This window comes from Mustelus asterias, chromosome 14 (genome assembly GCF_964213995.1).
Source record: "Mustelus asterias chromosome 14, sMusAst1.hap1.1, whole genome shotgun sequence".
In the NCBI taxonomy this organism is placed as follows: Eukaryota; Metazoa; Chordata; class Chondrichthyes; order Carcharhiniformes; family Triakidae; genus Mustelus; species Mustelus asterias.
Genome location: NC_135814.1, coordinates 76,426,939 through 76,453,472, shown reverse-complemented (window position 1 = coordinate 76,453,472; position 26,534 = coordinate 76,426,939). Strand labels below are relative to the sequence as shown.

At 44.5% G+C, this 26,534-nt stretch overlaps 1 protein-coding gene across 3 annotated transcripts in view; it reads right to left on the bottom strand.

Moving 5' to 3' along the window:
* The window catches only part of plcl1 (phospholipase C like 1), a 635,760-nt gene that overhangs the window by 26,819 nt on the left and 582,407 nt on the right, over positions 1–26,534 (bottom strand). The window contains exon 6 of one of the 3 annotated variants that reach the window (XM_078228648.1): positions 24,258–24,922. The exons of 1 other annotated variant lie outside the window; for it this stretch is intronic. In XM_078228648.1, the coding sequence (XP_078084774.1) occupies positions 24,848–24,922 (75 nt within the window). In that variant the 3' untranslated portion in view covers positions 24,258–24,847. Of the gene's footprint in view, positions 1–24,257; positions 24,923–25,627; positions 26,214–26,534 lie in introns of those variants that run through there. One more of the 3 variants, XM_078228647.1, reaches the window with a different exon arrangement.

Below are 26,534 nucleotides of genomic sequence, written 5' to 3'. Positions count from 1 at the left end.
TTAGGCAGCCATGGCTGACAAAGGAAGTCAGGGAATGCATCAAGGCAAAAGAGAGAGCCTATAATGTGGCAAAGAGTAGTGGGAAGTCAGAAGATTGGGAAGGCTATAAAAACAAACAGAGGATAACAAAGAGAGAAATAAGGAAGGAGAGGATCAAATATGAAGGTAGGCTAGCCAGTAACATTAGGAATGATAGTAAAAGTTTCTTTAAATACATTAAAAACAAACGGGAGGCAAAAGTAGACATTGGGCCGCTCCAAAATGACGCTGGTAATCTAGTGATGGGAGACAAGGAAATAGCTGAGGAACTTAATAAGTACTTTGCGTCAGTCTTCACAGTAGAAGACATGAGTAATATCCCAACAATTCAGGAAAGTCAGGGGGCAGAGTTGAATATGGTTGCCATCACAAAGGAGAAAGTGCTAGAGAAACTAAAAGGTCTGAAAATTGATAAATCTCCGGGCCCAGATGGGCTACATCCTAGAGTTCTAAAGGAGATAGCTGAAGAAATAGTGGAGGCGTTAGTTATGATCTTTCAAAAGTCACTGGAGTCAGGGAAAGTCCCAGAGGATTGGAAAATCGCTGTTGTAACCCCACTGTTCAAGAAGGGAACAAGAAAAAAGATGGAAAATTATAGGCCAATTAGCCTAACCTCAGTTGTTGGCAAAATTCTAGAATCCATCGTTAAGGATGAGATTTCTAAATTCTTGGAAGTGCAGGGTCGGATTAAGACAAGTCAGCATGGATTTAGTAAGGGGAGGTCGTGCCTGACAAACCTGTTAGAGTTCTTTGAAGAGATAACAAATAGGTTAGACCAAGGAGAGCCAATGGATGTTATCTATCTTGACTTCCAAAAGGCCTTTGACAAGGTGCCTCACGGGAGACTGCTGAGTAAAATAAGGGCCCATGGTATTCGAGGCAAGGTACTAACATGGATTGACGATTGGCTGTCAGACAGAAGGCAGAGAGTTGGGATAAAAGGTTCTTTCTCAGAATGGCAACCGGTGACAAGTGGTGTCCCGCAGGGTTCAGTGTTGGGGCCACAGCTGTTCTCTTTATATATTAACGATCTAGATGACGGGACTGGGAGCATTCTGGCCAAGTTTGCCGATGATACAAAGATAGGTGGAGGGGCAGGTAGTATTGAGGAGGTGGGGAGGCTGCAGAAAGATTTAGACAGTTTAGGAGAGTGGTCCAAGAAGTGGCTGATGAAATTCAACGTGGGCAAGTGCGAGGTCGTACACTTTGGAAAAAAGAATAGAGGCATGGACTATTTTCTAAACGGTGACAAAATTCATAATGCTAAAGTGCAAAGGGACTTGGGAGTCCTAGTCCAGGATTCTCTAAAGGTAAACTTGCAGGTTGAGTCCGTAATTAAGAAAGCAAATGTAATGTTGTCATTTATCTCAAGAGGCTTGGAATACAAAAGCAGGGATGTACTTCTGAGGCTTTATAAAGCACTGGTTAGGCCCCATTTGGAGTACTGTGAGCAATTTTGGGCCCCACACCTCAGGAAGGACATACTGGCACTGGAGCGGGTCCAGCGGAGATTCACACGGATGATCCCAGGAATGGTAGGCCTGACATACGATGAACGTCTGAGGATCGTGGGATTATATTCATTGGAGTTTAGGAGGTTGAGGGGAGATCTGATAGAAACTTACAAGATAATGAACGGCTTAGATAGGATGGACGTAGGGAAGTTGTTTCCATTAACAGGGGAGACTAGGACGTGGGGGCACAGCCTTAGAATAAAAGGGAGTCACTTTAGAACAGAGATGAGGAGAAATTTCTTCAGCCAGAGAGTGGTGGGTCTGTGGAATTCATTGCCACAGAGGGCTGTGGAGGCCGAGACGTTGAGCGTCTTCAAGACAGAAATTGATAAATTCTTGATTTCTCGAGGAATTAAGGGCTATGGGGAGAGAGCGGGTAAATGGAGTTGAAATCAACCATGATTGAATGGTGGAGTGGACTCGATGGGCCGAATGGCCTTACTTCCGCTCCTATGTCTTATGGTCTTATGGTCTTATGTATTAACATATAGTGAAAAGTATTGTTTCTTGCGCGCTATACCGACAAAACACACTGTTCATAGAGAAGGAAACGAGAGAGTGCAGAATGCAGTGCTCCAGTCATAGCCAGGGTGTAGAAAAAGATCAACTTAATGCAAGGTAAGTCCATTCAAATGTCTGACAGCAGCAGGGAAGAAGCTGTTCTTGAGTCGGTTGGTACGTGACCTCAGACTTTTGTATCTTTTTCCCGAAGGTAGAAGAGAGAATGTCCAGGGTGCGTGGGGTCCTTAATTATGCTGGCTGCTTTGCCGAGGCAGCGGGAAGTGTAGACAGAGTCAATGGATGGGAGGCTGGTTTGTTTCAATAGGGGGAGGCAAGAGCTACTCTGCAGGACAGGGGAGGGGGCTGTTGGTGTTAACTCTGCAAAGGGGACGATCGGGGAGGGGTGTGATGACTGTGAAGGGGAGATGATGTTTGCGGAGGGGGGTGATAATCAGGTGAACTCTCCAAGGGGGGATGATCGGAGAGGAGGCTGGCATTATCCAGGTGGGTTGGTGGGGGAGCCATATCTGTGGTGGGGGCGGGGGGGCGGGGGGGGGGGGGGGAGGGGAGGTGGCATTTCCGTGGTGGGGGGGGAGGACATGTTTGTGAGAGTGGGGGTGGCGGGGGGACCAGGGGATCTCCCGGTATACTGGGAGATCGGGACGCAGGTGCACTGGCGCCCTGAGCATTCTTCTGCTGGCCTCCCTGACAAAATTAGGATCTATCCATCCCCCTGCTGGCAAGAATCGCCTGATGGCCCCTTCACTTAGAATGTTTTGGGGATATTTCCACCCCATATTTAAATGGGACCAGCAGGCCAGATGTGTGCTGATGAGTCACACCATGTCAACAAACAATCGGCTCCACGGCTCAGCGCAGCCTCGCTGTGGATTCTCCTTCTGGCTGTCTGGCGAAGGCAGGAAGTCCTCTTTCCAAGCAATGACAGCAGGCGGTCCTTTCAACATGGCACTAACTTACAACATAGAATAGAATCATAGAAACCCTACAGTGCAGAAAGAGGCCATTCGGCCCATCGAGTCTGCCATGGCATCCCAGAACCCAGAAAAAATTCTCCCACCTCCCAACCCATCCACCCCGAGGTCTTACATCGGTGTTTAGTGCTCTCTTACCCGCACCCAGATGTAGGCCCAGGTGCCAGTGTATATGCAGAGCTCAGGTAGGATTAGGAGTCAGACTTGTTTGTAGCAGGGCAGCATCACATTGTGGCGCAGAGCGAGTCTTCATCAACTTCCTGCCTGCCACAGAAACTCGCTAACCTACGCAGACCGATCACTCTGGTATTACAACGATGCAGGAGATTGTAGGTGTACACAAGGATGTTGGAACCCATGTGTGGCAACAAAGGCCCCCGAGTTGCCGAACCACATGTTGGTTAGGGCCTCACTCGCCGCCCTCGCATGCCAGGTCTTTGCTGCCCCCAGATCTCTAGCGTCAGGGTGGTGTTGGTCATCGTTGTCCTCGTCGTCCTCCTCCTCAACGTCCTTCTGGGCAGCCTCCTCCCCAGCGACACCCGGCCGGTCGCCCTCCACCTCCTCCTCATCCAGGAGGTCTCCCTGCTGCTGTGCCAGGTTGTGCAGCACACAGCAGACCACCACAATGTGGGACGATATTGGGGGCTATACTGCAGGGTCCACCAGAGCGGGCCAGGCACTTGAACCACATTTTAAGGAGTTTATGCACCGCTCCATGATTGACCGGGTGGCAGCATGGGCCTCATTGATTCGGGTCTCCGCATCAGTCTCAGGCCTCCACACAGGCTTCATCAGCCAAGTCCGAAGGGGGTTCCTCATGTCCCCCATGGGCCATCCCTGCATTCCAGGCTCATAAGAACATAAGAACTAGGAGCAGGAAGAGGCCATCTGGCCCCAAGAACCTGCTCCGCCATTCAATAAGATCATGGCTGATCTTTTCGTGGACTCAACTCCACTTACCCACCCGCCAACTAAAACCCTTCATTCCTTTGCTGTTGAAAAATTTATTTGTCATTGCCTTAAAAACATTCAGCGAGGTAGCCTCGACTGCCTCACTGGGCAGGGAAGTCCTCTGCTCTTTGTGATTTTTATTAATGACTTACTGGAGGGAGCTGAAGGGTGGATCTGTAAATTTGCTGATCACACCAAGATTGGTGGAGTAGTGGATGAGGTGGAGGGCTGTTGTAGATTCACAACTCTTTGGGTGAAGAAGTTTCTCCTCAAGAGGAAGAGAAGGTGTTACAGGGGAATAGGCTGGAGGAAATAGTTGTTCGGAGGGAGGATGTCCTGGCAGTTTTGAATAAACTGAAGGTCGATAAGTCCCCTGGGCCTGATGAAATATATCCTAGGATTCTTTGGGAGGCAAGGGATGAGATTGCAGAGCCTTTGGCTTTGATCTTTGGGTCCTCACTGTCCATGGGGATGGTGCCAGAGGACTGGAGAATGGCGAATGTTGTTCCTCTGTTTAAGAAAGGGAATAGAAATGACCCTGGTAATTATAGACCGGTTAGTCTTACTTCGGTGGTTGGTAAATTGATGGAAAAGGTCCTTAGAGATGGGATTTACGACCATTTAGAAAGATGCAGATTAATCCAGGATAGTCAGCACGGATTCGTGAAGGGCAAGTCGTGCCTCACAAATTTGATAGAATTTTTTGAGGAGGTAACTAAGTGTGTTGATGAAGGTAGGGCAGTTGATGTCATATACATGGATTTTAGTAAGGCGTTTGATAAGGTCCCCCATGGTCGGCTTATGATGAAAGTAAGGAGGTGTGGGATAGAGGGAAAGTTGGCCGATTGGATAGGTAACTGGCTGTCTGATCGAAGACAGAGGGTGGTGGTGGTGGATGGAAAATGTTCGGACTGGAGGCAGGTTGCTAGCGGAGTGCCACAGGGATCAGTGCTTGGTCCTCTGCTCTTTGTGATTTTTATTAATGACTTACTGGAGGGAGCTGAAGGGTGGATCTGTAAATTTGCTGATCACACCAAGATTGGTGGAGTAGTGGATGAGGTGGAGGGCTGTTGTAGGCTGCAAAGAGACATAGATAGGATGCAAAGATGGGCTGAAAAATGGCAAATGGAGTTTAACCCTGATAAATGTGAGGTGATTCGTTTTGGTAGGACTAATTTAAATGTGGATTACAGGGTCAAAGGTAAGGTTCTGAAGACTGTGGAGGAACAGAGAGATCTTGGGGTCCATATCCACAGATCTCTAAAGGTTGCCACTCAAGTGGATAGAGCTGTGAAGAAGGCCTATAGTGTGTTAGCTTTTATTAACAGGGGGTTGGAGTTTAAGAGCCGTGGGGTTATGCTGCAACTGTACAGGACCTTGGTGAGACCACATTTGGAATATTGTGTGCAGTTCTAGTCACCTCACTATAAGAAAGATATGGAAGTGCTGGAAAGAGTGCAGAGGAGATTTACCAGGATGCTGCCTGGTTTGGAGGGTAGGTCTTATGAGGAAAGTTTGAGGGAGCTAGGGCTGTTCTCTCTGGAGCGGAGGAGGCTGAGGGGAGACTTAATAGAGGTTTATAAAATGATGAAGGGGATAGATAGAGTGAACGTTCAAAGACTATTTCCTCGGGTGGATGGAGCTATTACAAGGGGGCATAACTATAGGGTTCATGGTGGGAGATATAGGAAGGATATCAGAGGTAGGTTCTTTACGCAGAGAGTGGTTGGGGTGTGGAATGGACTGCCTGCAGTGATAGTGGAGTCAGACACTTTAGGAACATTTAAGCGGTTATTGGATAGGCACATGGAGCACACCAGGATGATAGGGAGTGGGATAGCTTGATCTTGGTTTCAGATAAAGCTCGGCACAACATCATGGGCCGAAGGGCCTGTTCTGTGCTGTACTGTTCTATGTTCTAACTCAGTCCTAAATCTGCTTCCCCTTATTTTGAGGCTATGCCCCCTTGTTCTAGTTTCACCTGCCAGTGGAAACAACCTCCCTGCTTCTATCTTATCTATTCCCTTGATAATTTTACATGTTTCTATAAGATCCCCCCTCATTTTTCTGAATTCCAATGAGTATAGTCCAAGGCTGCTCAGTCTCTCCTCATAAGCCAACCCTCTCAGCTTCTCCTCGCAGATCCTGGAACATCAGAACTCCTCAAGATGAAACTGTCATGCATGCTTCCCGGCTGTTGGGCACACACGTGTATGATATGCAGCAAATGGTCACACACCAATTGCACATTGATGGAATGGATCCCCTTCCTGTTCATGGGATGCGCAGAATTCTTCTCAGGGGCCCTGAGTGTGACATGGGTGCAGTCTATGGCCCCCTGCACATTCAGCATCCCTGTGATGGCCGCAAATCCTGCAGCCCAGGTTCCTGCTGGGCCTGGCCTATGTCAAATTTGATAAACTGGGCTGCTCGGGCGGACATGAAGTATGTGACCTCTCTCACACACCTGTGCATGAGGGACTGCGAGATGCCACAAAGGTCCCTGCTGGCGGCCTGGAAGGAACCAGTAGCATAGAAGTTTAGGGTGGCCATTACTTTCAGAGACACTGTGAGTGGGTACCCCCCTGTGCCCGAGATGCCAAGTCTTGCAGCACATGGCACAGGTGCCGCATTGTCTGCTTGCATAGGTGGAGCCGTCGGCAGCACACAATGTCCGATAGCTGTTCAAAGGACACTCTGCCACAACTGCCAGGGTCTCCACTCTGTTATTCTCTTGCTCCCCACCTCGGGGCAATTGTCGGCCACCTCGTGCTTCCAGTGGCCATATCCCTCTCCTCCTGCTTCAGCCAGTGGTATGCCCACAATTCCTGCCCCTCCTCCTCAACTCCAGCAGCAACTAAAAGGATCACAAGGTCTATTGGTTGCACTGCATAAATCTGGAGAGGGGTGGGGGTTAGGTTAGGGGAAGAGAGAGAGATGGATCAGTTAGAGAACTCTACCCCACCCTGAGACAACTGCCAGAAAACACCCACACATCCCCCACTGATCCCCCCCCAGACGGGACACACACACACAAACAGCACGCACACACACACGCACACACACACAAACAGCACGCACACACACACACACACACACAGAACCTATGCAGTAGTGTTCTGAGACAGTGCTATTTTACAAGCCCTGAGGATGTAGCACTGCCGGTTCTGAGTCTTTCTCCCCATCCCCCCACCACCAACATTGCTTGCTGCTGCCAGCACCCGGGCCAGCGTTCAGACCCGGGTCAATGCTGAGACCCCAAAGTCCGAAGCTGTGAGCAACACCATCCCCTCACCCCCAACACACACACAGGCTCCACCCCCCACCTGAAATGGAACATTGGTGCCACAATTCAACACCTCCCCCCCGCCCCCCCACAGCATGGAGATCTGTGGTCAGAGCCACCAACCTTCGCATTCGCCCTCAGTGCTGCTGCGCCTAAAGCAAACTTTTATAGAGCAGGCGTTTTACTCTCCAGTTGGAGCTGCTGCGAACGAGGGTGTTTAGGCCACATTTGGAGAACGCTGGTTAGGCCACATTTGGAATACTGCGTCCAGTTCTGGTCGCCGCACTACCAGAAGGACGTGGAGGCGTTAGAGAGAGTGCAGAGAAGGTTTACCAGGATGTTGCCTGGTATGGAGGGTCTTAGCTATGAAGAGAGATTGGGTAAACTGGGGTTGTTCTCCCTGGAAAGACGGAGAATGAGGGGAGATCTAATAGAGGTGTACAAGATTATGAAGGGTATAGATAGGGTGAACGGTGGGAAGCTTTTTCCCAGATCAGAAGTGACGATCACGAGGGGTCACAGGCTCAAGCTGAGAGGGGCGAAGTATAACTCAGATATTAGAGGGATGTTTTTTACACAGAGAATGGTGGGGGCCTGGAATGCGCTGCCAAGTAGGGTGGTGGAGGCAGGCACGCTGACATCGTTTAAGACTTACCTGGATAGTCACATGAGCAGCCTGGGAATGGAGGGATACAAACGATTGGTCTAGTTGGACCAAGGAGCGGCACAGGCTTGGAGGGCCGAAGGGCCTGTTTCCTGTGCTGTACTGTTCTTTGTTCTTTGTTCTTTGTGTTAGGGTAAGTGAGGTGGGACGATTGCAAGTGAAGCCGGTTAGTGCGACTGAGATGAATGCAAAAAATCTGCTAATTGAGGTCTCGCCCGTTTGGGGCAAGCTCCCAGTCATGCCTATTTTTTTTGGTAAGATAGGAATGGGTGCAAAAACTATACTCAAATCCTCTCGCTATGGTGCTCGACAATTATTAATGCTTTAACCAAAACCTTACAACTACAAAATAAAGGGCATTGCAAACAGCACTTGGATGAAAAGACTCCAACATGGATTGTGATAAATACTTATAACATCCACAAAGAACAGACTTCAGTGTGGCAGCATTAGGATAACCATTAACCTTCCATGAACAATTCACATGAGGTCACATAATGCATGGATTATATGTACATTCCAGTCGTCATGGTCCATGTATGTACCAAAGACATGAGCAGGATAAGGAAAGAGCTTCTGCATAGTCAATATGAGGAACGAGGCACCAAGATACGAAGTAGAATCTCAAAGAGAATTTCTGGAGTCGCCCGAGCCACTTGCAAATTGGCTTGGGCAAAAAAATTAGAGAAATGAATGTGTGGTTCAAAGACTGGTTTGGTAGAATTGGGTTCCGGTTTGTGAGGCACTGGAACAAGTACAAAGAACAAAGAAAATTACAGCACAGGAACAGGTCCTTCGGCCCTCCAAGCCTGCGCCGACCATGCTGCCTGACTTAATTAAAACCCTCTACCCTTCCAGGGGCCATAGCCCTCTATTCCCATCCTATTCATGTATTTGTCGGCACGGTAGCACAGTGGTTAGCACTGCTGCTTCACAGCTCCAGGGACCTGGGTTCGATCCCCGGCTTGGGTCACTGTCTGTGTGGAGTTTGCGCATTCTCCTCGTGTCTGTGTGGGTTTCCTCCGGGTGCTCCGGTTTCCTCCCACAGTCCAAAGATGTGCGGGTTAGGTTGATTGGCCATGCTAAAATTGCTCCTTAGTGTCCTGAGATGCGTAGATTAGAGGGATTAGTGGGTAAAATGTGTAGGGATATGGGGGTTGGGCCTGGGGGGGATTGTGGTCGGTGCAGACTCAATGGGCCAAATGGCCTCTTTCTGCACTGTAGGGTTTCTATGATTTTATGCTTGTCAAGACGCTCCTTAAAAGTCACAACCGTATCTGCTTCCATTACCTCCCCCGGCAATGAGTTCCAGGCACTCACTACACTCTGTGTAAAAAATCTGCCTCGTACATCTATTTTAAACCTTGCCCCTCGCACCTTAAACCTGTGCCCCCTAGGAATTGACTCTTCCACCCTGGGAAAAAGCTTCTGACTATCCACTCTGTTCATGCCTCTCATAATCTTGTAGACTTCTATCAGGTCTTCTCTCAACCTCCGTCGCTCCAGTGGGAACAAACCAAGTTTCTCCAACCTCTCCTCATAGCTAATGCCCTCCATACCAGGCAACATCCTGGTAAATCTTTTCTGTACCCTCTCCAAAGCCTCCACATCCTTCTGGTAGTGTGGCGACCAGAATTGAACAGTATATTCCAAGTGTGGCCTAACTAAGGTTCAATAAAGCTGCAACATGACTTGCCAATTTTTAAACTCAATGCCCCGGCCAATGAAGACAAGCATGCCGTATGCCTTCTTGACTACCTTCTCCACCTGCATTGCCACTTTCAGTGACCTGTGTACCTGTACACCCAGATCCCATTGCCTATCAATACTCTTAAGAGTTCTGCCATTTTATTGTATATTTCCTATCTGTATTAGACCTTCCAAAATGCATTACTTCACATTTGTCCAGATTAAACTCCATCTGCCATCTCTCTGCCCAAGTCTCCAACCGATCTATATCCTGCTGTATCCTCTGATGGTCCTCATCGCTATCCGCAAATCCACCAAGCTTTGTGTCATCCACAAACTTACGAATCAAACCAGTTACATTTTCCTCCAAATCATTTATATATATTACAAACAGCTAAGGCCCTAGCACTGATCCCTGAGGAATGCCACTTATCATAGCTCTCTATTCAGAAATGCACCCTTCCACTGCTACCCTCTGTCTTCTTTGACCGAGCCAGTTTTGTATCCACCTTGCCAGCTCACCTCTGATCCTCCTGCACCAGTCTGCCATGAGGGACCTTGTCAAAGTTCTTACTGAAGTCCATGTAGACAAATCCACTGCCCTACCCTCATCAATCATCTTTGTCACTTCCTCGAAAAACTCGATCAAGTTTGTGAGACATGACCCCCCCCTTCACAAAACCAACAAGTACTTGGGAACATAGGGGCTGTCCCATTGCAACAGTCGACAACTGAACCATCTGGGACCAGTGTTCTACCAAGTCATATAACTAGGGAAATAGAGAGGATTTTAAACTAAAGAGTTGGGGGTAAAGGATGACATTTGTGAAGATGTGGTAAACCAAAGTGTAGAGACAAGGCAAGAAAGAATGAAATGTGCTAATATGTGAAATGATAAACAGACCATGACAGGAAGAGAGTACAAATCTTTGCATCAGTACAAATGCAAAGTACAAATCTTTGCATCAGTATTCACAAAGGAGAGGGACATGTTGACTGGTAGTGTCTCAGAGAGATGTGTTGACCCGTTAGAAAAAAATCTCAATTACAAGAGAGGAAGTGTTAGGGCGGCACGGTAGCACAGTGGTTAGCACTGCTGCTTCACAGCTCCAGGGTCCTGGGTTCGATTCCCGGCTCGGGTCACTGTCTGTGTGGAGTTTGCACATTCTCCTCGTGTCTGCGTGGGTTTCCTCCGGGTACTCCGGTTTCCTCCCACAGTCCAAAGATGTGTGGGTTAGGTTGATTGGCCAAGTTAAAAATTGTCCCTGAGATGTGTAGTTAGCGGGTAAATATGTGGGGCTAGGGCCTGGGTGGGGTTGTGGTCGGTGCAGACTCGATGGGCCAAATGGCCTCCTTCTGCACTGTAGGGTTTCTATGTTTCTATGTTTTTTAGGAAATATTAAGACAGACAAATCCCCAGGGCCAGATGGCATCTATCCTAGACTCCTCAGGGAGGCAAGAGATGAAATTGCTGGGCCTCGAACAGAAGTCTTTGTCTCTTCACTGGACACAGGTGAGGTCCCAGAGAATTGGAGGATAGCAAATGTGGTCCCGTTATTTAAGAAGGGTAGCGAGGATAACCCGGGTAATTATAGGCCGGTGAGCTTGACGTCCGTGGTAGGGAAATTGTTGGAGAATATTCTTAGAGATAGGATATATGCGCATTTAGAACGGAATAATCTCATTAGCGATAGACAGCATGGTTTTGTACGAGGGAGATCATGCCTCACAAATTTGGTTGAGTTTTTTGAGGAGGTGACAAAAATGATTGACGAGGGAAGGGCCGTGGATGTCGTCTATATGGATTTTAGTTTGACAAGGTCCCTCATGGCATGCTGGTGCACGGGATAAAAGGTGAGCTAGCTAGATGGGTGGAGAACAGGCTTAGCCATAGAAGACAGAGGGTAACAGTGGAGGGGTCTTTTTCCGGTTGGAGGTCTGTGACTAGTGGTGTTCACAGTAAGAAGTTTAACAACACCAGGTTAAAGTCCAACAGGTTTATTTGGTAGCAAAAGCCACACAAGCTTTCGAGGCTCTAAGCCCCTTCTTCAGGTGAGCCTAACCATCATTCTATGCAGCTGCAACATCATATGCCAACTTTTATATTCTATGCCCCGTCCAATAAAGGCAAGCATGCCATATGCCTTCTTCACCACCCTCTCCCCCTGTGCTGCCACCTTTAAGGATCTGTGGACTTGTATACCCAGGTCCCTCTGTGTGTCTATACGCCTGATGGTTCTGCCATTTATTGTATAGCTCCCCCTTACATTAGATTTACCGAAATGCATCACTTCGCATTTATCTGGATTAAATTCCATCTGCCATTTCTCCGCCCAATGTTCCAGCCTATCTATATCCTGCTGTATTCTCTGACAATGTTCATCACTATCCGCAACTCCAGCAATCTTCGTGTCGTCCGCAAACTTACTGATCACACCAGCTACATCTTCCTCCAAATCATTTATATATATCACAAACAGCAGAGGTCCCAGTACAGAGCCCTGCGGAACATCACTAGTCACAGACCTCCAACCGGAAAAAGACCCCTCCACTACTACCCTCTGTCTTCTATGGCTGAGCCAGTTCTCCACCCATCTAGATAGCTCACCTTTTAGAACCATAGAACCATAGAAAATTACAGCTCAGAAACAGGCCTTTTGGCCCTTCTTGTCTGTGCCGAACCATTTTATGCCTAGTCCCACTGACCTGCACTTGGACCATATCCCTCCACACCCCTCTCATCCATGAACCCATCCAAGTTTTTCTTAAATGTTAAAAGTGACCCCGCATTTACCACTTTATCCGGCAGCTCATTCCACACTCCCACCACTCTCTGCGTGAAGAAGCCCCCCCTAATATTCCCTTTAAACTTTTCTCCTTTCACCCTTAACCCATGCCCTCTGGTTTTTTTCTCCCCTAGCCTCAGCGGAAAAAGCCTGCTTGCATTCACTCTATCTATACCCATCAAAATCTTATACACCTCTATCAAATCTCCCCTCAATCTTCTACGCTCCAGGGAATAAAGTCCCAACCTATTCAATCTCTATCCCGTGAGAATTAACCTTTTGCACCAGCGTGCCATGAGGGACCTTGTCAAACGCTTTACTAAAATCCATATAGACTACATCCATGGCCCACCCTTCGTCAATCGTTTTTGTCACCTCCTCAAAAAACTCCACCAAATTTGTGAGGCATGACCTCCCTCGTACAAAACCATGCTGTCTATCGCTAATGAGATTATTCAGTTCTAAATGCACATATATCCTATCTCTAAGAATCTCCTCCAACAACTTCCCTACCACGGACGTCAAGCTCACCGGCCTATAATTACCCGGTGGTTAGCACTGCTGCCCCACAGCACCAGCGTTCAATTCTGGCCTCAGGTGACTGTGTGGAGTTTGCATTCTCCCCGTGTCTTCGTGGATTTCCCCCAGGTGCTCTGGTCTCCTCCCGCAGTTCAAAGATGTGGTTAGGTGGATTGGCTATGCTAGATTGCCCCTTAGTGTTAGGGGGATTAGTGGGGTAGATATGTGGGGATAGAGCCCGGATGGGATTGTTGTTGGTGCAAGCTCGATGGGCCGAATGGCCTCTTTCTGCACTATAGGGATTCTATGGTTCTAACCAGTGACATTGAGAGCAATTTCAGCATTCGGCCTTGCGCATTCAACCCTCATGATTCACTAGGCCCTATTCACTGGGAAGGTCAGCAGCAAACATCGCTGCACTCAGGGAATTGACAGTCACCACAACAGCGCAGGTGCTGCATTGAAAGACTTGATCCAGTGGTGGTCATCATAGTTGGAGAGAGCATCATGTTTGCTGGTCTTGTGCTTTGGCACTACCAATGAAGTGGAGATGCCGGCGTTGGACTGGGGTAAACACAGTAAGAAGTTTAACAACACCAGGTTAAAGTCCAACAGGTTTATTTGGTAGCAAAAGCCACACAAGCTTTCGGAGCTGCAAGCCCCTTGCATTTTTTGAGGAGCTGACTCACCTGAAGAAGGGGCTTGCAGCTCCGAAAGCTTGTGTGGCTTTTGCTACCAAATAAACCTGTTGGACTTTAACCTGGTGTTGTTAAACTTCTTACTACCAATGAAGGCAGCCTTCTCATTTGGAGAGACAGCTACCCCTCCTAGGCTAGTGAAGACACCTACCTCCATGCTGTCTTGTAAGGAGCACGTTTGCTAACACATTTTGCAGATGCTTCAGTAAGGAATTTGACACAACTCCCTGACATAACACAAGGGTAGATTAATGATCACGAGTTAGTTACACATCAAATGTGAGTTTCACAAAGGGAAGTGAACTCTTAGTGTGAGAATGGATCATTCAGAATAAGAGGGCACACAGATGCATATGCATGATGCTTTCAAACACCAACACCATTCTCATGAACAGCAAATGTACTTAATAAGGTGCATGATATTGACAGTGATTGAACAATTGTGACCCAGAAGTGATTTCAATGCTTAATTTTTCTAACCCTATCGCTGCGCCTAGGTCATCCTGACACCCACAGCAGAAGTCGAAGCAGTCTGCTGACTGGTTGTCTTTGATTGGCACACATCCTCTAGAGGGTTGAGAGCTGCAGGGCCTGGCCTGCTTTGGGTGTCCAACTGTGGGGCAGATGCACCTGTTTCATCATAATAACTCTTCAAATGCGGACAATAAAAATAGAACAAAACTTACTCCCAACTTATAAATCAAAAAAAGGGTTTAAATAAAGAAACATCATTATTCCAAACTTGGGGCCACTCCAAGCTACCCACAATTCCAAACAGGTTTTTATATATAGTGAGTCAGCTGACTATTACATCACTCTGTAATTGGTTCCATGGTTTACTGGGTCAGCTGACCCTTACAGCTTGTTACCATTGGTCACATTACATCCAATAAAAGTTGTCACCAGTTGCATTCTAACAGATTCCCTTTATTTTATTTTTTTTTCAAAATAATTTAATGCAACCATCCTCCAATATTCTTAATAACTTTTCAGTACCTGCACCCCTTTTTGTAAAACAGTCGGATACCTGTGGATTTGCACCAACCTAGTTAAGTTTGGAAAGTTCCTTCTTTTCCAGCATTTGTTTAATGCTGGCCAAATCAATTCTTAAGTTGTTTTTCTGTTACATTTTTTGTTGAGTGAACATTGTCCCATAAAGACTGCTTGTCCATGTAACACTCAATTGGTACTTTTTTATCTGATGTGCCCATAAAAAATAATTCTGTTAATGTGCCAGACAAATATATCCCCATATCCAACACCTCCACTAAAACTAGGGTTTCAGCTGCCAATGTACTTTTGATTACCTTTTTTATTTTCTTTGCTTCCCAGACCAAGGGGCAACATTTTCCTTGCTTACCTACCTGGAATATTATGAATCCAGCACCACTTGAATGTCCATCTGGTAGATCGGCATGTGAAGCATCACTAAGCACAACCAACTTCATATCTTTCAGTTCTCCTAGTGCTGCGAATTTAATTACACACTCCTCTAATTTTAACTTCTTTAATGTTTTATTAGCCTACAAGATCTCTCTGACTGTGGCGCGCTTCAACATATTACTGAGCTCTAGGACATTATAGCTCCAATCCAGTCTTGTCTGTGTGCATAGCCAATTTAGCTGTCCTATCATACTCAACAATGGTTTCTTTTTTAGTTGGCCCGCTGCTCTTTTTCCATTGACTTTTCTCTGATGATGGGAATGGGATCAATGCTGTTTAGATATCCCTGTTGACTCATCGTTACACCAGATGTACTTTGTCGGATATCAAGACTAAGATATCGAAAAGCACCAGCTGCTTGACTTCCTACTTTAAATTCTGTTTTCAGCTTCTCAATTATCCTTTTTGCAAATTCTTCTGTGCCACGCCATAGGAAACCATCCACATGCATCACAAAAATTCCAGCTGTTTGTGATATATATAAATGATTTGGAGGAAGATGAGGTGGCACGGTAGCACAGTGGTTAGCACTGCTGCTTCACAGCTCCAGGGACCTGGGTTCGATTCCCGGCTTGGGTCACTGTCTGTGTGGAGTTTGCACATTCTCCTCGTGTCTGCATGGGTTTCCTCCGGGTGCTCCGGTTTCCTCCCACAGTCCAAAGATGTGTGGGTTAGGTTGATTGGCCATGCTAAAATTGCCCCTTAGTGTCCTGGGATGCGTAGATTAGAGGGATTAGTGGGTAAAATATGTAGGGATATGGGGGTAGGGCCTGGGTGGGATTGTGGTCGGTGCAGACTTGATGGGCCGAATGGCCTCTTTCTGTACTGTAGGGTTTCTATGATTTCTATGTGGCTGGTGTGATCAGTAAGTTTGCGGACCACACAAAGATTGCTGGAGTTGCGGATCGTAATGAACATTGTCAGAGAATACAGCAGGATAAAGATAGGCTGGAACCTTGGGCGGAGAAATGGCAGATGGAATTTAATCCAGATAAATGCAAAGTGATGCATTTCGGTAGATCTAATGTAAGGGGGAGCTATACAATAAATGGCAGAACCATCAGGAGTATAGACACACAGAGGGACCTGGGTGTACAAGTCCACAGATCCTTAAAGGTGGCAGCACAGGGGGAGAGGGTGGTGAAGAAGGCATATGGCATGCTTGCCTTTATTGGACGGGGCATAGAATATAAAAGTTGGCATATGATGTTGCAGCTGCATAGAACGTTGGTTAGGCCGCATTTGGAATACTGCATCCAGTTCTGGTCGCCACACTACCAGAAGGACGTGGAGGCTTTGAAGAGCATACAGAAAAGGTTTACCAGGATGTTGCCTGGTATGGAGGGTCTTAGCTATGAGGAGAGGTAGGGTAAACTGGGGTTGTTCTCCCTGGAAAGATGGAGGATGAGGGGCGACCTAATAGAGGTGTATAAAATTATGAAGGGCATAAATAGGGTGAACAGCGGGAAGCTTTTTCCCAGGTCAGAGGGGACGAACACAAGGGGTCACGGGTTCAAGGTGCGGGGGGCAAGGTTCAACACAGATGTCAGGGGGACGTATTTTACACAGAGGGTGGTGGGGGCCTGGAATACACTGCCAAGCAAGGTGATTGAGGCGGACACGCTGGGATCGTTTAAGACTTATCTAGATAACCACATGAACAGACTGGGAATAGAGGGATACAAACGCATGGTCTAGTTGGGCACAGACTTGGAGGCCGAAGGGCCTGTTCCCGTGCTGTATTTTTCTTTGTTCTTTGCTTAGAGAAAATCAGCAGATAAGCCTAGCGGTTACAAAAGTGATAAAATAACAAAAGGCTCTGTATCTCAATGGCATTTGAAACAAAACAGATGAACTGATAGCTACGACAGAAACAGGGATGCAGGCAGACATAGATTGGAACCTGAACATTTGTAGGGTAATTTTTTGCGTGATTCATGCTAGTGCACAGAGCGTGGGAGATTCATTTTGAAAATCCTGTTGAAAAACCCAGCGGGATTTACTCCAGTTTTTATGTGAATTTGACACTCAGAATCGTTTTAGGAGAATCCCAACCTAGATTATTCAGGTGGATATAAAAGATCCCAAGGCACTGTCTAAAGTAGAAGTAGAGGGAGTTCTCCCACAGTTCTGACTAAAAGTACTCCACAAACTGCCTTCATAAAGAAATTGGCCCTGACATTGACAGAGACTGGCTGCTAATGTGGTGGTGAAGGGACACAGAAATTCCAACAGGAAATGTTCATTTCCCTCAATGCTGTGGAGTTCTAAGCCTGATTTATAGGTCAGAGTTTGAGTCAGGTGTGGATCACTCTGGAACAGGCTGCACTCAGGTAGGGACCATACAGCTGCACCACTGGGAATGTTGGAGGAGGGTCTGATTCTCAACCGTGCATGGTGGCAGCCTTTATATGGTGTGGAATCTGATGGGAACGGGTCCAATACAAGGCAAGAGGGTAAATTTTGGAAAGGCCAGGATGAGGCACTTCTGATTCTCTTGGTCTATATGAAGTGCTGTAAAGGTTCTCCTCACTTCTCTTTGGTTGCTTGGTTTCTCAAGACCTGGGAAAACTGGCTCAGGATTAAACCTAGAAAGCAGGTTAAATCAGATGCTGCCAGCCTCATCATAGTATTTTTATGGTCAACCCACCTTGTTAGGTTGATTGGTTGCCTATTCCTCAACCTGCCGCCATTAGACCAGAAGTGGGTGGATTGGAGACAGGTTTAGAGCATTTTGAAGTTTTAGCATCTCACCCAACCCCTATCCACCCATTTTTCGGGGGTTAAAATTCATCCCAATATATTTTACTTTAGAAGTAATTCAATGGTTTTCAAATGCTTTGGAATGTTTTGAGGATGTAGGCAAGTAAAAGTTAGAACGTAGAAAATTAGAAGGCCCGCCAATGCCTCTACTTTCTCAGAGGCTAATCATAAATTTGGCATGTTCACTACGACTCTCACCAACTTTTAGATGCACCATAGAAAGCATCCTTTTCGGATGTGTCACAGCTTGGTATGGCTGCTGCTCTGACCAAGACCACAAGAAACTACAAAGGGTTGTGAACATAGCCCAGTCCATCATGCAAACGAACCTGTCATCCACTGACACTATGTACATTTCCTGCTGCCTCGAAAAAGCAGCCAGCATAACCAAGGACCCCACACACCCCGGACATTCTCTCTTCCACCTTCTCCCGTTGGGAAAAAGATACAAAAGTCTGAGATCACGGACCAACCGACTCAAAAACAGTTTCTTTCCTGCTGCCGTCAGACTTCTGAAGGACCTAACTTATATCAAGCTGATCTTTCTCTACACCCTATCTATGACTGTAACACTACATTCTGCACCTTCTCCTTTCCTTCTCCCCTATATACTCTATGAATGGTGTGCTTGTCTGTATAGTACGCAAGAAACAATGCTTTTCACTGTATACCAATCCATGTGATAATGAAAAATCAAATAAAAATTATAGAAATATAAGCATTTCCTTCTCTTTCGTTACATAATTTTAAATGTGGTTCTGAATTTTTAGCACAAATTATTTTTCATACATGCAGTATTAAAGACCTTTACTAGATGCAATGGATCAAAAGAACCCAGGCTAAACAGGGAATTGTACTGGTTAATATTCTCTCGAGCAACACAACCAGAATCAAATGATCTAGTAAGTCATTCATTGGGACCTTGCAATTCACAATTTGTCTATAAAATAACACAGACTCTACTTCAAAAATAGAGTAATTAATTGGTAAATACCTTTGGATGTGCTGAGGAAATTATAATGTGCTTATAACAATGTCAGTTCTTTCAATATAAAAATCAGCCAATATTTACAATCCCAATGATTTATCCATGACACATAATTCAATAAGAAAATATAAAGTCTAAAATAATGTATTTTGCAAACTAAAGGTTTAAATAATCAGTGGTTCAAAATCAGCATGTCATCATTTCAAAATAGTAAAAAATGAGGTCATGATCTTGTGTTCAAAATTTAAATATGACATTTATTTTGTAGATTATGATGACAGAAAACTTACAATTTCAGTGAGTTTGTAAATGAATTCCATGTAAACACCAAATGTCATTGCAAACAATAACTTACAAGTCACATACTTCCTTTCACGATTCGTTCATTGTATAGCTACAAATCAGTACAACGGAACTGTAACAATGGAGGACATTGTTTACCTGGGTATTTCTAAAGACAAAACATAACAGTTGGGCTAGCTTCTAGAGACAATTCACACTGTGTGTAAAATTTGCCCATTGGAATAAATGCAGGGCTTCAAGCATCCTTTGACTTCTGCAGTTGCTACATGACACTAGCCCTCCATTACATGAGTGCTGCTGTAATTTCTAATCTATTATGGTTCAGCAGAATACAAGGAAAGAGCTCACTTGGATACGATACCAGACATCCTCAGTTGTACAGAACAAATTGTTTTCACAGTTGTTACCATTTTGATGTAAAAGTGGCTATTTATTAGTAGTCAATTTTCTATAAAATATATATTCTACAAGTATTTTAAGAACTATTTTTCTTGACATCTAATGATGCAATTAACTGCTGGCAAGTAAAATATGAGGCAGATTTCTGATTAAGTGCTTACTTAATTTTACCCACCTACTTTATTGATGCATCCTATTAAACAAGCATTTAGCAGATGCTGTTGCCTTTGGAAGGGCTTGTGTTTGAACATCTGAGTCTGCATTGATAAAGAATACAGGAAATAAAGAGTTTATGGGAGAACATTGTTAAACATATCTATCGAGGTGAATATGCTATCCTGCAAGTAGCACTGAATCATAGAATACCTACAATGCAGAAGGAGGCCACTCAGCCCATCGAGCCTGCACAGACAGCAAAGCCCTGTCCCCTAACTCCACGTATTTATCCTGTTAATCCCCGTGACACTAAGGGATAATTTAGCATGGCCAATCAATCTATCTTGCATCTTTGAAATGTGGGAGGAAACCAGAGCATCCAGAGGAACCCACGCAGACATTGGGAGAATCTGCAAACTCCACATAAACAGTCATCCATGGCCGGAATTGAACCCGGGTCCCTGGCGCTATGAGACAACCGTGCGAACCACTGTGCCATCGTGAAGAGGAAACAAATAGGTAAATATGTCACTACTACATTATATCTTATTATAGGAAAATTCCTGAAAAATAATTGATTGCTACGTGCACTGGCCAATGGCTTACATAAAAAAATAAATATTTGTGGGCCAATGACATTAAATAATTGCAGCAACAATTAGATTTACTGCTTTCAATTTGATATTTTGCCCAAGATTTGCCACCTTGCATTTATTATTGGTTAATATAGATCTCATTTAAAATTACATAAGCAGTAGAAATACTGATGCTGTCCAGTAACTACGAATTAATTCTGTTGCTACAGAAAGGTAAATAGCAATAATTAATGCAGTTGAAGGCAGATTTTTGATGAATTGAGTAAATACTTTCATGGTCAACTCTTCCCACGTTAGATCACAGGATCTTGTCATACAGATGGCAGTTATACTGAAGTTTTTTTGTATTCACTTGTAATACAGAGATAATTATGGAGCTAATTCCATGAATAATATTGTCACAAGCTTCATAGGTCAAGTTTTTCCTGAAATCTCGACAAATAAGCACGACAATTTTTTAAGTTAAATTCTATTCAGTCTGGCCCTCAACCACCAGTGTTCTGGAATTACATCACCTGCCTGGCTGAGGTGGGATTTCTGTTCTGGGGTCAGAACCCAAACAATGGATGAAGCTCCCATGTTGCGTTGGTGCCTGATATAATCTTTCATCAGCAGGAATTACCTGCTTTCAAGGCTTGAGTGCAAATTGGAAGTCCTTCAGCAATGGCACATTGGCAGTCCCACCATCCATACTTAAAGCTGCTAATGTAAGTAAGACAAAGAGAGAAAAAGGGCATCTCATGATGGAGGCACCCATTGATGAGATTTATAAAAGTTTCACTACTAAAAAGGCCACAGCTGTCAGGCTATCATCATGAAGAAACAAACCCTCCACCTGACGGCTGGCAGCTGCAATTGTGGTCCAATAGCCATGCCAGGGCCTAGGCAGAGGATTCCCTAACAGGATGGAACACTACATTCCACCAGCCTGCTGTTCAGTATCAGGAAATTGTAACACATCTGCCTCCTGTTCCATTGCTGCAGCCATTTAACATTTCGATTCCATTTCTCTGCCAGATTTCTCTGCCAGTTCTGCTTTGGAGTGGGCCCTGAGGAGGTGCATGAGAGCAGTCTGAAATTACTGGCATTCTGATTTTCCCTCTCCGTCTCCCTGAGACATCTGTCTCGAGGAGTCATTACTGTGACACAGCTGAGATTGCTAACTCACCAATGGGGAAGCACCGTTTCAAGCCCTTTTCCAGTATATGTTACTTTAAAAATAGTTCCAAGACTTAAAATGTAAATCTCATCAAAAGATTTGATCTCATCTGATCAAAGATTTAACTGTACTTTGTCAACTTACTGAGAGGTGCAAATTCAAAATAAACAAGTCCATAAAACCTCTTTTAAATTAAATTGGTTGATGTTTGTGGCTGATGGATTTGAGTTGAATGCAGGTGAGACTGGAAGTTAATACTGAATGCCTATAAGTATCATCGGCATATATCTATACATGAATTTCTATGATTGACTTCTTCAAACATATACATTTCACATTTATAAGACCATCATTTGTGGTCTACTCCTCCTCCTATTTCTCATGTTCTAATTTCTAAATTTTGACTACTGTATACACAAAGTGAAATATTGTCAATATAAAATCTTTTTAGAGAAAAAAATAAAGTTTACAATACAGCAGTTTTATGTTAATTCATCAATGTATTAGCAGCTGGTTACAAAAAAGATAATTAAACTGATACAGATGCATTTAATTCAGATATATTAAATGATCTAGAACTGCAATAAACTGGGCCATGTCTTTAGATGTTTTTTAGTCTTGTAAACATTGTCCTTCTCTCCAAAAAATGAAATTACAGTTTAATCACAAGAATCGCTCATTTACAGATTTTATTTTCTTCCAATTATTCAGCTTCTTTAGAAACTGGTGACCGTCACTGAAATGGACAGCAAAATCCCTCTGGTACCTCAACCATTCTATATATGAGCCTCAATAGTGACTGTTGGTTCATCAGCATCAAAGCTCTCCACTTCAACTAAGGGATAGTCATCAGATGCAGAAAGCCTGGGGATATTGAGGCAAACTAACTTGCTAACTCGTTGGCTTGATGAGGTGAGATTAAAGCAGGAACTGAACCTGGAAACTTGCTGTTCTGAATAAGTCAATACCACAGCAGGAAGTCTTATGCCACAGTGGCAGCACCCATACCTTTGGACCAGAAGCTCTGGGTTCAAGTCCAATGTCAAGACTTGCTGGCCACGGAAGAAACATCCATAATGTGGTTCAAAGGAGTAACAATCAGCTTGGGAATCCTTCCCCCTCCATTCCCTGAAGGGAAAAACAGTGTGGGTGCAAAGGTGCAAACTCCACGCAGACAGTGACATAGAAACATAGAAACCCTACAGTGCAGAAGGAGGCCATTCGGCCCATCGAGTCTGCACCGACCACAATCCCACCCAGGCCCTACCCCCACATATTTACCCACTAATCCCTCTAACCTACGCATCCCAGGACACTAAGGGGCAATTTTAGCATGGCCAATCAACCTAACCCGCACATCTTTGGACTGTGGGAGGAAACCGGAGCACCCGGAGGAAACCCACGCAGACACGAGGAGAATGTGCAAACTCCACACAGACAGTGACCCGAGTTGGGAATCGAACCCGGGACCCTGGAGCTGTGAAGCAGCAGTGCTAACCTGAAGCCGGAATTGAACCTGGGTCCCTGGCGCTGTGAGGCAGCAGTGCTAACCACCGTGCCGCCCATAATCTCCAAAAAGAGAGAATCTAGCCATCACTCCTTGACATTCAATGTTCAATGCCATTAACATCACTAAATCCCCCACTATCAACATCCTGGGGGTTACCACTGACCACAAACTGAACTGGACCAGCCATATAAATACTGTGGCTGCAAGAGCAGGTCAGAGGCTAGGAATCCTGTGGTGAGTAAATTACCACCTGACTCCCCAAAGCCTGTCCACAATCTACAAGCCCAAGTCAAGAATGTGGTGGAATAGTCTTCATATGCCTGGATGAGTTCAGCTCCAACAACATTTCAAGAAGCTTGACACCATCCAGGACAAAACAGCCTGCTGAGTTGGCACCCTCACCACATTCACTCCTTCCGCCATCGACATATAGTAGCAGCATCTACAAGATGCAGGAAATTGCCAATGCTCCTTAGACAGCACCTTCCAAGCCCACAACCACCACCATCTAGAAGGACAAGGGCAGGAGGTACATGGGAACACCACCTCCTCTCCAGGCCACTCACCAATCCTTCATTATCACTGGGTCAAAATCGTGGACCTTGATCCCTAACATTGTCAGTGTACCTACACCACGGACTGCAGTGGTTCAAGAACGCAGCTCATCCGCACCATCTCAAGGGCAATTAGAGATGGGCAATAAATATTGGCCTAGTCAATGACACCCACATCCCTTGAATGAATAAAAATTCTCAAGCATCTTTGTTATCAGGTCAAGTTAAAAGAAATTGGACTCCAAGCTGTAGAGAAGTGTAGACTTAGGGGTAGGTTTATATCATGGAAGGAGTTAGATTGTCCTTGAATAGACAGTTTGTTCCAATTAAACTTGTTATGGAGGACAAGGGGGTCACAAAATTTTGTATCAGGCCAAATCTAGCTTAGATCCCTGAAAATAGTCGACCTCTGGAACAGGTTGCCATCTCACGTAGTGGACACTGATTCATTCAATTCCTTCAAACAAAAGCTGAGCCTGTTTCTGGCTGGGTGGAGATCATCTTGTACAAAAGGTCGGTACTGTATAACATTATCTGGACCTGAGAGATCTCCTGAACTAGTTTTAATTGCCTAAGGAGTTGGGGGTGGGGATTGGGAGTGTGATTGTCAGCGGTTAGAGATAAATTTCCCAAACTTTCAGGCGAGATTCTGACTTAGAGGCATCAGTCATTATCCCGCAGGTGGTAGCTTCACACACTGGTTCCTCAGCCAAGCACATACACCAAATGTCCGAATTGGTCTGGGTTTTGTCTGATTTTTTTTATCCCTTTCAAGAGATCCATGATGTGCAAAGTCAATATATATATATATATATATATGTGTATCTATATATATATAAAAAGGACAAGACAACACAATTCTTTTGGAGGCTGGATGGACCATCTCAAGTATGTCAGTGTTTGGTTGTTATTTCCTTCTTTCCCATCAAATTTCTACTTTGTACATTCAGCTGGGCATTATCACGTTGTTAGGAAAGATGGAAAATCTTCACAAACTATCAACAACACAAAATGTCAAAAATCATCCACTGGTTAATTGTCGCACTTGTATGACATAGGAAGCCACTCTCCCTGATTCTTCCAGGCAACATAACCAAGACTGGAGGACACTCACCGATGCGAAATACAACTGCAAATGTCTGTTAAGATCTAGTTCAAGATCTGACCATCAAGCATAGAGTCCAGTTAGCATTGCAACTGTGGGGCCATAAAAGGAAAAGTCTTTTTGACATGTGTATACCTTATTTGGAAACCCATGGATTTCACTTCATTATTGGTCTATATGTTTCTTCTCTTGAGTAAGTGTGACTAAATACTTACCCTCCCGAGGAAACCATTTATTTTGAAACTTGATACACAGGTGCAAGGTCAACTTTTGCAACTTTGCAAGTATCCATTTTGAATTGGACAATCTATAAAAAGAATTAATATATTTTTCATTTTCAATTTCCTCCTCTCCACTCTTGAACACATTTACTGAAATTTCTTCCTGCTTTAGCCAATTCATTATCTTTCACTGTATGGGGCTTGACAGTGAGTAAGCTAGTTCACTACTTAATGCATTAAAACTGGTGTTAATCCTCTTTCCAGAAACTGTCCCCATCCACTATGAGGAGTAACTCAGTTGTGGTAGCCCTGGCCAAATTTATCATACTGGCTGAGGTAGGGTAACCCAGCACCAAACAAGGATCTTTCTGGTTCTTGCATGTCTCAGGCAGTCACTGGAAAACTTAGTAAGGGCTGAAGGATTTACAAATTCACAGGGTGACTAGGTACCTGAAAATAAAAAAGAGGTTGCACAGCATTTGGAATGTTACTTTCCTCTCAATATTTCAGAGAAATAACTGAACATTTTCATTTTGTTACAATTTGTGTTTGTCACTGACTCAAACAGTTACTCTCGTCAACTAAATTTTACTTTGGTAAAGCCATCTGTTCGTGTTAATATTTGATATTTTCTGAATACAGAATCCAAGCTCAACTTTGTTTTTCAGCCGTTTACAGAATGAGTCAGTACCTGTGGGACATTTCACAATTCAATTTTGAAACAAGTCCTCAACTTACGTATGAACAGCTTTTTAAAATATAAAAGCAATATTTATATACAATGGCCTCAGCAGAAAAAAATACTATGCATAACAAAATGTAGTGACATATTTTTGTTCATATTAAAATGTATTTAAAAAGCTGATATATGCATAATTTAACAATGAAAAATGTAAAGAAAAGTGCATGCCAATTGTGACTTGTCAGTTCCTGCTCTCTTATTTTAAGTGAGCTACAAATGCAAGTTTGAAGGCAGTTATAGGAATATTAGAAATATCACTTTAATGCTTTTCCTTGAATTATTTTATTGCGGTATATACCATAAAATTTGTTCCTTTAAATATTAAGTATTGTACTTTCTAAAGGCTTTGTTAGTGTCTTCGGTATGATCCATGGGAATAAATTGGCTGTTAATGACAAGCAATATTTTTGACTCCATAATCAAGCTACTGTACTGTGGCTGGTTTTGGAATTATGTGAGCTTTCATTCTCCTCTCTGTTTTCTTTCTCCCGTATTTCCTGAAGACTTTATTTGTATTTCATCCCTGCACTTCCACTTCCTGGCTTGCTCAGTCCACATGAGATACAAGCCGTTTGGATTTGCTTCATGTTCTCCAGCGCTTCATTCTTAGCATTTTTCAGTAAATCACCCTGGCCCTGCATATGTCAAAGGACTATGGTTACATTCATTCACTAATATCTTAACATGTTTATAAACATGTTCATCTTCCAAATTCACTTTAAACAGTCGGCAAGAATGTATTTAAATACCAACCCAATTACTAAAGTTTGTATTGACCACAATTTATAGAATATAAAACACATGAGGAAAAAGGAAGATTGTAATTATGGCTTGCTTGCTGTCATTTTGTCATCAAATAAAATTTACAGACATTTAGATGAAAACTCCTCACTTAACAAGAATCTAATGACTTATATCACCGCAAATGTCTTGGCTTAGAGTGCAAAGGAACACAC